General features: G+C 36.4%; 1 protein-coding gene across 1 annotated transcript in view; it reads right to left on the bottom strand.

The window, feature by feature from the left end:
- Nucleotides 1-13,320, bottom strand: part of FBN2 (fibrillin 2) — a 121,797-nt gene that overhangs the window by 59,542 nt on the left and 48,935 nt on the right. Inside the window, exons 19-23 of the mRNA XM_087957992.1 lie at nt 13,150-13,275; nt 7,826-7,945; nt 5,855-5,992; nt 3,680-3,730; nt 1,807-1,932 (exon numbers count right to left, since the gene is read on the bottom strand). Of these exons, the coding sequence (XP_087814118.1) occupies nt 1,807-1,932; nt 3,680-3,730; nt 5,855-5,992; nt 7,826-7,945; nt 13,150-13,275 (561 nt within the window). The remainder of the gene's footprint in view (nt 1-1,806; nt 1,933-3,679; nt 3,731-5,854; nt 5,993-7,825; nt 7,946-13,149; nt 13,276-13,320) is intronic.

Raw genomic sequence — 13,320 nt, 5'->3', positions numbered from 1 at the left:
ACAGAAGTTACTACAAAGTAGCATATATACAAGAGGGCAGAAGGATGAAAACAGCATGGTAGATTTATGTTGTAAATTTTTGTATATGCACTAAACCGTGGTGGCAAACCTATGGCATGCATGCCAGAGGTGGCAAGCAGAGCCATCATCTTAGCTCGGCTATGCTGCACATGTGTGCGTGTGTATGCGCCTCCTGCCGGCTAACTGATCTTCAGGTCTCTGCTGTGCATGCGTGGGGAGGTGCATGCACGGGGAGCTCATGCGCGTGGGTGCATGTGTGGAGGGGCACGTGCATGGGTCGCATGCATATGCAGTGGCATGGTGCATGCGCGTGTGTTGCATATTTGGGATGCGTGGGTATGCGCTTGCTTTGGCCACTTGGTACCGAAAAGATTAGCTATCACTGCACTATAATCTTGCATGCATGTACAAAAGGACTAGAACATGCAATTGTAACACCACTATGCTGCTTTGTTCAGCCTGACAAAATTCCTGCAGAGGTTTATCTTTTTAGAAGTAATTTTAAATGTATTACCTATTCTGAATACATGTTTACACTATAATAGAGTTAGGAAAGTTATATATGTTATTTTATGGTGAGAGAAGCATAGCCCTGTTTTTAATTTTACTGCAATTTAGTTGTTTTGTAAAATTAATTCAATATGTTTACAGATGCATTGCAAAATGCTGGCATCTAACAAGTACAAATATAATGTGAAATTCCAAGAAGTGGGTGGAAAGTACATCTGAAAATGAACCAATAAAAACAAAACAGAGGCTATTGCATTACATATATTTTCCTGAGCATTTCGGACATTCTGTGATATCTAGAAGAGGTCTTAGGTGGAAACAACTTCCATGTATTAAGCAGACTTCCTTTCCAATAAATATGATCAATATATCCCAAAGATGCTTTTTTCAAGAGGCAACTGGACTTTCTGGGTTTTCTTTGAAGATGTTTCACTTCTCATCCAAGAAGCTTCTTCAGCTGAATTGGATGGTGGGGAATGGAAGGATTTATACTTCTTGCAGACAGCTGATCATTTGCATTCTTTTAACGGGTCATTAAAGTCACCCAGAGATTTATTTGTGTCATCAGGGTCACCTGAATGCTGCAAATGGGTGCGGGGCTTCTTGGAACTGTTGAAAGGACTGTGTTGTAGACTGGAGATAGATGATGTTGTATCCCTCCCCCTCTGTTGGGAGAGGGCTGTTCAATGTTGACATAGATGGCCTCTTTAACCCGTCTTTCAAACTAATGGTCCTCTCTGTCCAAAATGTGGACCTTGCTGTCTTCAAGAGTGGCTTGTAAAATCCTTCCATCCCCGCACCATCCAGCCAGAGAGCTGAGGAAGCTTCTTCTGAATGAGAAGCAAAATGTCTTCAAAGAAAAACCAGAAAGTCCAGTTGCCTCTTGAAAGAAGCACCTTTGGGACAATCATGACCTGGATGACTGAGAATCACTGTAGACATTTATGATCAACATATTTGCACGTATGTATGTATATAGGTACATGTGTGTGTGTGTGTGCATATAATTCTAGTATGTAATTCTTGTCTTTAGCCTCTCTGAATCTGAAGTTAAACCTGAACACGTGCACAATAAATGCAAAAAACACCTGTCCTATCTCATTTTTCTTTGGTTAACGAAGATGTCTAAGATTCTGAGACTTGCAGATCTACAGCATTTGGATGATAACAGACTAGAAAAGATTAATGTGCATGAATGATAAAAGTTGAGGAATTCTTTCAGGGTAACTTGTAGTGCCTTATGTAGATCGATAGAAACTTAAGGGAAATACTCACCCAAACACACCCTGCCAGTTCCATCCAATGTCAGACCACTGGGACATTCACAATGAAAAGAGCCTCTGCTGTTGATGCAACGCCCATTGGGACACACCCCCGGAAAAACTTCACACTCATTTACATCTGATATATACATAAAAGGGAGTTTACAATCTACTCTTATAGACATACTGTGTATCAGAACTATAAGACAGTATATTTCTTAAAAATAAGTTACATTTTCTTTATCCAGCTAAATTTCTTGAAGTAAGAAAATGCAAGTACAAATAAGGATACAATGCTATATACACCTATTTTTGAGGAAGCTCTACTAAGCAGTGAAACTTTATTTTGAATATTTAGCTGTAAAATTGGACAGTCATAATTGAACTGATTTATTTAAAAAAAATGAAATGTGATTGTGAAAGTATCTGTGATAAAGACCACAGATACTTTGTTGGATTCATAGTTTTTTGTTTTCTATAGACTGCAGCTAAAATCAGGATTCAAAATGGATTTTGCATATAACTTTTGAACTGCAAAGAATTCGGTTACATACACTTAGGAAATGTTTCTTAATCCAAAGAATAGGTAGCTAAAGTAGTTTTTAAAATGTCAGTCATTTAGAAGATTTGGTCCCCTACCGGAAAAAACAGGACTGGACAGTTGATCGAAAGGTAAAGGCCATGGATAGGGGTCCTTTGACCAGCTTTGGTTGGTGGCTCACTTGTGACTCTTTTTATAGCCAATAAATTTTTGCAACAGTGACTTTTCACCTTACGCCTTAATATTAGAATGTTACGACATTCTGCCTTTAAAAATCATTCAGAAAGCACAAACAATACAGAAGGCAGTTCCTCACTTGCAGACAGGTGACAGCTGCTTTAGCTGATTAACCCCAGTTCTGTGGGTACAGCAGAATTCTGAAGACAATTCAAAATGGTGGGGGAGCACTATAAAGTCTTAATTCCTGGTTATTATTGGAACCATCTCCTCTGAATAGAACATTCTCTGCCATTCTTTAAGGGATGCTTCAGGATCTGACCTTATAAGAAATATGGAGAGTAGGTCCAGAGCCATGCCTTGTTGCTCCTCTATCACTATGGAACAGCTCACCCAGAAAGACAATTGACATCAATCCCACTGGACTTTCAGAAAGTGGTTCTATTTAACTGAATGTTTGCAGTTGCCTTAGACTAGTTTTGGAGAATATTTTCAAATTTATATTTATTGAACTAGTTGGTTTAATCATTTAATTTAGTTGCGTTATTGTATGCTTTAATGTTTTTAGTACTCAAAGACTTGGGATAGAATAATATACAATTTCTTCAATAAACAAACACGTAACTGAATAAATACATTTGCTGTAATATTATCATTGCTTTAAGTCCTTCTACCTCTTCCAAAAGAAAGCTTTCTATCACGAAAACAATTAAGAGGAAAATCGCTTAATTACTTGCAAAAGTAAGTGGGAGGAAAACAATACTATGGACTTCCATATTGCTAACAAGAGAACATTATGGGCGTGCTTGAATAAGCCATCATGATTTCCAAAGCAGCAGGACATAGCCAACCATGGCTGAACTCAGAAATTAAGCAGGATTCGAAATGGTCCATAATTAAGTGGGATACAACCAAGAAATACGATAGTTTTAGACTAGATTGGAAAGTTGGAAAATATTCCCAGAAGAACTATTTCTATTTTGTTGCCAGAAAATAACTGGAACCTGAAGGAGTTGAAATTAACTCAAAGGAAAATTTAGAATAGTATTATTCTAACATAAAAGATAGCGTTCATTGGAGAATAAATTGACTTCAACAGCAATTTGGATCATATGATACTTTCATTTTATTTTGTTAGTTAAAATAACTCAAATAGTAACAAGCTTACCTTCACAAGAAACACCTTTGACTCTTGCAAATCCTCTAGGGCATGCAGTATCTGTAAGAGAAAAGAAGAAACATTTGAAGAAATACACACACACACACACACACACACACACGGGATAAATCAGTTTTAAAAAGGGAAACATTTATTACCAACTATATTAAGGAAAAAATATACTTACAGAATGATTGTTGGAGTAATAGAAAATAAGACCAATATTGCAAATCCCACTATCCTAATAACAAAATATTTCATGCTTTATGAACTAACAATATATTAATAAATCCATGTCAGATTTACATGTATTTACTCATTATCCCATTTCTCCCATTTCAAAAGAAAAACTGGAAGTACATTCAGTATTTTCCCCTAATATGTACATCTTATATAACTTTACTAAAGACAGACTTTTATAAGTATGGGTGTTCGTACATGCATCCAGGTTAGGTAGGACTTCAAATTCAAAGAGAAAAAATATTTATTACATTTATAAACACATAACATAAATATAGAAAAATATCCTGTATATGCAGCATCTGTCAATAACCCTTAATGCAGCTGTAACCTTTATCAGGATCATGCAGCTGCACCTGCTGTACAATCCTAGGAAGATGTTTTTGATTTATGGAATTGCTGACAAATGCCATTTTCCCTTTGAATGCAAAATTCTGTATACATACATACAAATACACACACACACACACACAAACACACACACACACACACAAGCTCTGGCAATGGTCACTCATGATCTTATCACCTCAGCCACATCATACACTATGTCAGCCTGAAGCTATTCTGAAAATGCTAAATATATAACTGCGACTGTGTGGAAGTCAACTGGGACTCTTTAATATACTATAAACATTTGTAAAGGAGATGTTTTCTTGGCTACAAATTGGTTCGACATACAAGTGTCTTAAGACCTGTGAGACCATGTACTCAGATAGAATCTGCCCACCCAAGGTATGTTTGAAGAAAGTTTGCTGACAGTCACCATATCCAATCAGATTCAGTGGAAAGAACTTGGAAGACAAAACTTTTCAGGAACACCCATATACCAGAAATAAGACCTGTAGCTTCATTCCTGGTTCTTAAGAAGCTGCTAAAAACTCAGTTTAAAAAAAAAACACATTTGAGACATTCTGATATTGCTGTACTACAGATAGTCCTTGACATATCTGTAGTACAGCAATATCAAAATGTCTCAAATGTATGACAGGTCACTTAGTGACCATTCAAAGTTATGACAGACCCCTCCAAAAACTACTTACAGGCTAATTTCAAAATTACAATTCCCCCACAGTCCTGTCACAGTCATTTGGTTCCTTGGCATCTGAATCATCTTTATAGCCATTTACAGTGTCCTGTGATCACATGATTGCAGTTTTTAAATTTATTTTTGCAGATTTCAGGTATTTACTTCTGGTTTCCAGCCATTGGGTAAAATGTATTTGCTTTATTCAATTAATGATCGCTACAAAAAAAATATATATCGTGTCCTGCCTAACAGTCACAATCCTGTGATTCTGGCCTGGATACAGTCCTAAGTCCAAGGACTTGCTATAAGCTGCCAAAAGTCAGAATGATTAAAGCAGCATAAATTGCACTTGAAACAAAAAAAATATCAACACATAAAAACTATAAGTAGTCCTCAACAATGTCTTAATAACTGAAAATTACCATGGATACTCCCAGGTTACTTAAGACCCAGTTTTAAATTTTGATGGTTACCCCTACCTTGGTCACATAATCACTTTATGGCCATTTGCAGTGTGTAAAGGTTATGTGAACATGTTTGCAGATTTATAGCTTTTTTTCTATAGTTTCTAGCGTTTAGTTTTGGTTACCAGTAAAAAAAATACGTCCATTGGGAAAAAGTGATTTGCTTAAGAACCATACCATTCACTTAATAACTACTACAAAAGATGTAAAAAAAATCTGGTGCAGTCACATAATGTCATCACTTACAACCATAATGACATTGGACAAACATTAAAACTAGTATACATTAAAGTAATAAAACAAAACAATAAGAATAATAAATAATTTTAACACAAAGTAAACTCTGGTGTGGTATACATGTTCTACTGAAGCTGAAGTCTAATTACACACACACACACACACACAAATATATATGTATAGAATTTAGAAAACATTATGAAGTAGAAACCATACCAAATTCACAACGCTCGCAAGGACTACCCCAAGCAGCTCCCAGAGTAGCACAGCATTCTGATTTCAGAGTAGCTCCATTAAGGTTCACTTCACAGCGATTATCTTGTATGTTCAACCAGCATGTTCCTTTCAGACTATCTACAGTAAATTAAAACACAATAAGGCTTTCCTAATTCTTCTGTGGTAAAGCATATTCATGATAAATAAATACAAAATAACTACTGCTCTTGTAGAAATTTACTGCTAGAGCCTTTCAAACTGGCTTGTCAAATTTTGCTACTATAGCATTGCTGTAAATGAGGCGATAATTTAAATACAAAAAATATTTGGCATTAATACATCTAGCAATTTTGTCTTTACGATACTCTTTTCTTTTTCAGCATAATTACAAAAGCATCCCCATCTCTCTCAATTAGGACACCGAATATAGATGGGAGAGTATAAAAAATGCATTTATACCTTTGACACCAGGGCAAGGTCTTGAACTTTTACTTTTTTATTTTCAATAATATTAAATTAACGCTTGTTCATTATGTAGCATATTAACGCCTTAATATAATTATGAGAGATCAAATACAGAATACAGAAAATTGGAAAGGACTTTGGAGGTCTTCTAGTCCAACCTCCTATCCAAGCAGAAGACCTATACCATTCTGGACAATCTCTTCTTAAAACCTCCAAAGCTGGAGCATTTACAACTTCTGGAGACTAGCCGTTCCACAGATCAACTGTTCTCACTGATATAAAATATCACCTTTATTGGATCAAATGGAACAAAGCAAGATTGGATAGATTGGATCAAATGGAACAAAGCAAGGGGGTTTTACTCTCTCACTAAAGGCCTCGGGCTTTATAATTCTTCTAAAGCAGGGGTCCCCAACCACCGGGCCGCGGACCGGTACCGGTCCGTGGAACATTTCCTACCAGGCCGCCAGTTTGCTGGGTGCCGCCATCTTGTTTGACGAGAAAGTGCTTCCGGGTGAGCTTTTCCGGTTGGAAAGCGGCGTTTGGGTCCTGAAGGAATCCTCGCGCCTTAGTTTCCATTGAAGGCGGGGGCTTCAAACGAAACTAAGGCATGAGGATTCTTTCAGCACCCAAGGCAAGGCGAGCCGAGCGACCGTCCCGAAGCCGTCCCGAAGCGAAGCCCATCGACAAAGGTACAAAGGAGGAGTTGAAGGTGGCGGGGAGAAGCGGGGGACGGCTGGCTGGCCGGTCGCTCGGCTCGCCTTGCCTTGTCATGTGTGCTGATGCCGGTACCGGGCCGCGGATCATTTTGTGATGCTGGTACCGGGCCGTGGCACAAAAAAGGTTGGGGGCCACTGTTCTAAAGAACAGCAGAGTGGAGATTTAGATGGCCTAACATTCTTCTGTAGTTTAGAAGAGCCACGAAAACCAGGATCTTTACTCAGACTTTTGGCATGGACAGGACAACCCCTTGCTTCATTCTATCCAGCCTGCTCTTCATGCCATTTTTGAATATTATTTATTCCCTTTAATTTGTTCTTCTTATAATTTTTTGCTTTCAATTACCGTGAGCCACCCAAATGCACAGTTCATGAGGAGACCTTATCAGTGTACCTTAATTAGAAAAATCCTAATTAAAAATTTATTCTTCTATTAACAGCAAACAACAGAAAATTTTAATCAGGATGTTTCTAAATGTAATAAATGTATCAGCTGTGAATTACAGCATATTTTCTGTGGGGTATATTTAAGATTCACTAAATAAAAGACAAATACTTTTTGTAACATTATATTCTGAATTTTTTTTCTGAAGCTTGATAGCATTTTCCTGATGAAAAATGAATTTTAATCAGAATGTTTCCAGATAAGATATTGTATGGTGCTATTGTTCAGCTATATTATTTCTTGGATATTACCATATACTCTTCTTTTCTCTTTTAAAGACTATTGTGTAAATACAAATTAAAGAATTCATAATATTTTTTTAAAAAAAACCATTAGACTCACCAATACAAATGAAACCTGTAGAATCTAGTTTGCTGCCAGATAAACATTCACAAATGAAAGACCCAAGATTGTTCCTGCAAGCTCCATTGACACAAGGACTGCTTTCACATTCGTTTATATCTATAATCCAGAAGGAAACATGTTAGACTTACTTTCTGGAAAATATTATAATGTATGAATCTTGCCATGAACAACATTATGCCAGAATGTCTGGAAAATGTATTCACTGATCTGAGAAAAGAGTTAAATGTCTTCAATGCAGAGAATGTATGGCTGGCAGATAACAGTGCCTGCATAATTTTGTAAGTGATAATTAATTGGTTACCTCAAATAACCTAGAAATATATTTTAGAATTTCAATTGAAGCAGTTTTCCAGAATAACTGTCTTTTGAGAGATCAAGAATACTTTTTAATGGAAGCAGCATGTTCTGTACAACAATATGTCCAAAAATTGTTTTTTCATTTATGGCTCATAAAGCTTTAAGATATTTTTAAAAACTATAGGAACTAAATGTAATTGTGTTATGACTCCACTGACTCAGCCAGTTTGGAAAATAATACTATATAAGAGAGTGAAGGGTATGTGTGATTGCAATAATCTTTATTTTCTTTTTCACATTCTTCTCCATTTTTTCCACAATTGTTTTTAAGTAATTCCATGTGAAGACATATCATCTGACAGCTGATATTAATTGCAGTAAGAGGTAAAGAAGGGGAGTTCTTAGTGATTTTATGGACATTGTGTAAATGGTATATAAGACCTTGAGAAATAAGGGGAGGAGATACAGCCTAGAGAACAATCAGATAAGAGAGGATATAGGCCACAGCTGCATAAAGGGTGGAGAAAGAGGCTCAGAAGACACCCTCCCTATCTTCACAGGCTTCAAAAGAAACAATGGAGATTTATACATTCATACTTGTAAGATTCTGTTAATTAGCATTACACTACAGTAGTTTATCTGGTGTGTTTTATATCTGGTATACCTAGGAAGGTTAACACACTATTATATGATTTTATTGGCAAGAATACCTGTACCCCCTTTCCTGTATGTTGTTCTGACTTCTAGGCTGAACATGTCTATAATAGTCCACATGATTAAATGGCACAATGGACAACCTTCAGACATTCAAATTGGGAACAACCTGTAATGGTACGTGAGAATGTATTTGATGAATGAGAGAAAGAGATGTCGTCTAAGGAACAAGACAAGACCTTGTCAGACAAGTCAAGGAAGAATCCCCAATAGCTTAATGGTCAAAGACAGAAACCTGGAAAGGACCTCCTATTGCTTTTAACTGCCTGATCAATTAGGGCAAATCCTGTCTCATTTTATCTTGAGCTTGTGTGAAATTCTAGACTATGGGGGAGGAGATTTCTGAGTTTAAAATTATTGAAACAACCGTTTTGAGTTCAGAATATTTTGATAAACCCTAAATGACAATGAAAATTGAAACAACAAATTTATTATTTAATGTACCAGATATTAACATATCTACCTATCTACTCAGCACCAAAATTCTATTAGCAATTCAATCTGGAAAAGAAATTAACTTGGACAAGGTGTTAAAAAGTCTGTTTTAGTTAATCTAAATCAGAGGTGTCAAACTCACTTTGTCATGTCAGCATCACGTGACATATTGGGACTTTTCCCCCATTCACTAAACCGGGCATGGGTATGGCCAGAGTGTGAACCATGTGGCCCATGAGCCGGGAGTTTGACAGCCCTGATCTAAATGAATCTGAGTTCCTATAAAGACTGTAAATCAATTAAAATGCTGGCAAATTTCTCAAGAGGGTAGGTGAAAATGGGGAATCTGAATTTATGTCCTGCAGTCATATCTAATGATTAGAAAGTGTGCCTTGTGACTTTAGCCAAGTCGCCTTTTTGGGGGGTGCCAAATGAAAGAGGTTTTTTTCAGTGTTTTCCTTCTCCTACTCTCTTCTGCTAACTTTACACATGTTTAGTTGTTTAGAAACTCTCATAAATTTAAGAGATTGCCAGGGGTGTGGAGAAAATTTGCCCTTTTAAAATATGTACACTGTTTATGAACTGTAAATGTCTGTGTTCTTGTAACTTTATATTTCTAGAAATGTTATTAATTATAATAAACCTACCAAGCCCAAGTGGGTGGTGGTGTTAGAACCAACAAGAGCTAGGAACATTCCATGTTTAGCATTTTCCCATCCAAGGGTGATTAGACAAACTTTTACATGGTTTGATCTGTTGTGCCAGTTATGCCCTAGATCAGGGGTGTCAAACTCGATTTCATTGAGAGCTGCATCAGGGGCCGAGGTGGGTGTGGCCAGGGTGGGCATGCCAGCTTGATGTCACTCGTGTTGGGGACGCCTGTGGTGGCTCAAGTGCTCTGCCAGCGAAAATGGGCTCCTGAGCTCCGTTTTTGACCACGATGGCCTCCTGGAGCCTCTGGGAGCTCAGTGTTCGCTGGCAAAGGGCTGCAAGGAGGCCATTGTGCCTGAAAACAGAGCCTGGGAGGGCCGTGTGTGGCCCACCAAAGCTCCATCATTGATGGCAGAGGCACTGTAGGCCAGTCCTTCACTGTTTCCAGGGTGGTCCCACGGGCCAGATCTAAGCACCCTATAGCTAAATCCAACCCACAGGCCTTGAGTTTGACACCCCTGCCTTAGATTGTGGGGGAGAGTGGCTTCCAGACACTCATGCCCTGGTCATCTTACAGCTCAATTACTGCAATGCATTCTAATGAGACTGCCCTTGAAGACCACTTGTAAGCTTTAACTGGTCCAGAATGCAGTGGCACGGACAGATATGGACATGTCTCTGTATGTCCATGTAACACCATTGTTTTGCAAGTTGCACTAGTTGAAACCTTGCTTCTAGGTCCCGTTAGATGCTGGTTGCTATTTTCAAAGGCCTACATAGAATAGGGCCTGATTACTTGAGGGACCTCTGTCTCACATAATATCTGTCTGCTTGATTCGAGGTAGTAGGGTTGTTGGGTTGGTGATGTCTGATATTTAGAGGTATCATTGCATGATGTAAGCTGTTCCTAGTAGAGCTACTATTATCATTATTATTATTTACTAAGGGCAATTGTATGTAAACCTTTTAAAGACAAGTCCTATTCTTATATGGTTTGGACTATAGTGTTACATTTTATAACACTCTGTTTTCTTTGTTTTAATGCATCCTTGAGTATTTTATATATTTGCTACAACAGTCTAAATAAGAACAAAATAACCTTATTTAAAATAAAAAATTATGACAACTTTCATTTCTGTTTTTCATAGATTTAAGACCAGATTATTTAATATTTCAATACACTTATAGGAGTTGGCAGTCATCTGGATTTAACTTTGCTTAGGACAGGTTTTGGGGGATTTTTTTTATCTAATGTTAAAGAAAAAAAGATTATAAAATTATAAACAATTTTCCACTGTAATTTCCACATTAAAAATTTAGTTTAGCTGAATTTGCTCCTTTTATAAAAGTAACTTGTTATTTGTTTCTTCTTGAAAGTCAAAGCCAACATTTTAAATGTTCCTTGTGATTACATTACAATGATTTATGTATTGTTGTTTGTGTTCTGGATTCATGTATAACAGCAGGAACATGTTTATAGCTACAGCTATTCTTTGAAGCTAAATATCAAGATAAACAGATACAGTTAGCATCTCTTTGTTGTACTATTTCAGCCTTCATTTTTTAATAAATTCTCCACAGTACTAAAATATTAAAACACATACGCAACCATTTGAACTCCCGACAAAGGATAACTTCAAATATCCTGCAAATTGATTTCCCTTAGCTCTTCCTCCCTATTGTCTTCTACATGCACCAAGTCTACCCTGGATGTTTTCCCCAACTCTTCTGAACCAGATTTGGGGGTCTATAAAAAGAAATTTATCCATCTGGTGGACAGCTTTTAAAACATGACACGCACTACAATGCTAAACATGTTTATTTAATGCAAGTCTCGCAGGGTTCAACAAAATCTACTTCCAATTGAACAGAATTGTGTTACATAAAATAACCCTTGTTGCAATGTTATTTGTTGTATCAATATATTTTTACACATATATATTCATGTATCCGGGCTATACAACAGAAATGTGATTTTTAAAAAATACTAACAAGATTTTCAATAAGATTTCAAATTATGTTGACTATGATGGAAATTGGTTGTTTAGAGTGAACCAAAATGTAGATATGTAGAAAGAGTATATGTTAACCATAAGGTAGGTAAAAATCAGGAGCAAAGTTTCCACTGAACTTTTGGGAAAGCTCTGAGAAGTGCTGCTTTATTGGGACATTTATAAAATTAAAGTGTCCCTGGAAGTGAATTAATTTCTATTGGCTACAGTATGTTCCTGATAAACAGCCAAACTGTTCTTTTTAACAAAAAAGTGGATTCCAACTGGGCATTTTAAATTTGTTGTAACATGTTATATAAGATTATGATTCCACTGGCTATCAGGAAGTTATTTCAGAACTTGAAATTATATTCTTTACAAATATTGATAATCTTATAGGAGCACATGAGTTCCTGCTTGGCTGTACAAAGTACAACTCAACTTTTACCTGTGTAACAAAATTGCTATGCCACCACTTCACTGAGTTCACCACTTCAGATTTTGCTGATTTTCTGCACATTCATCAGCATGCACAGAACACATTTCTTCTGAAACTGGACAATGGATAATTTGCCTCATCATTATCAACCAAGGGTGCCTTACTTTTTCCATAGATCTCATAGTAGATCAGTTAATCAACTGGAATTAAGCAGCACCTTTCAAAATTGTTGTAACAGTTCAGCAGATATTAATGTTATATAATAATTTAGAAAGTTATCTAGATGAGGCTAACTTTGTAGTACATGATAATATTTTCAAAAGATTTTAGCCCAAAATTCAAACCCAGTAATATAATTCTCATTTAATAGCCTAACACACTTCCAGAATATTTAGGCAAATATGGCATTTGCCACCTTCATACACAGCATATAGAGGAATAGTTAAATATCTGCAAAATAACTGCCCATAACAACTAAAAAATTTATGTAACTTTACAAACTAGCTATCAATTTAGCTCCAGTTAAGTCCTGCTTGTCCAGAAAAGTTTATTAGTATTTAGTGAATCAGACTCTAAGATTTGTCTACTTTAATGTCTCAAAAATTAAAAAAATTAGCTTATAATGAAAAATTGTAAGAATTAACAGTTTTGGCACTTTACATTTTTTTAAATGAAGAAGTCTTTAATTAAATACTTTACTAATATTATCAATTTAAATTAAGGAGAGAATTGATTAAACAACAGAATGCCTATTTTTAGTTAAAAATTATTACCTTCACATGTGTCAGTTTCACTACTGAATACATATCCTTTTGGACACACACAGCTGTAACTTCCAGGTGTATTTCGACAAAGGCCATTGTCACATAATAATCGATTCACAAAACATTCATCAATGTCTAGAAAAGAAATAAATAATTCAAATTAGTTTATGTGCTAGAGAA

Source organism: Notechis scutatus, chromosome 2 (assembly GCF_049901735.1).
Source record: "Notechis scutatus isolate UNSWTSFEM ecotype Mainland chromosome 2, rNotScu1.2, whole genome shotgun sequence".
Lineage (NCBI taxonomy): Eukaryota > Metazoa > Chordata > Lepidosauria > Squamata > Elapidae > Notechis > Notechis scutatus.
Note: the sequence above shows the minus strand (reverse complement) of the source record. Positions and strands in the feature narration are given on the sequence as shown.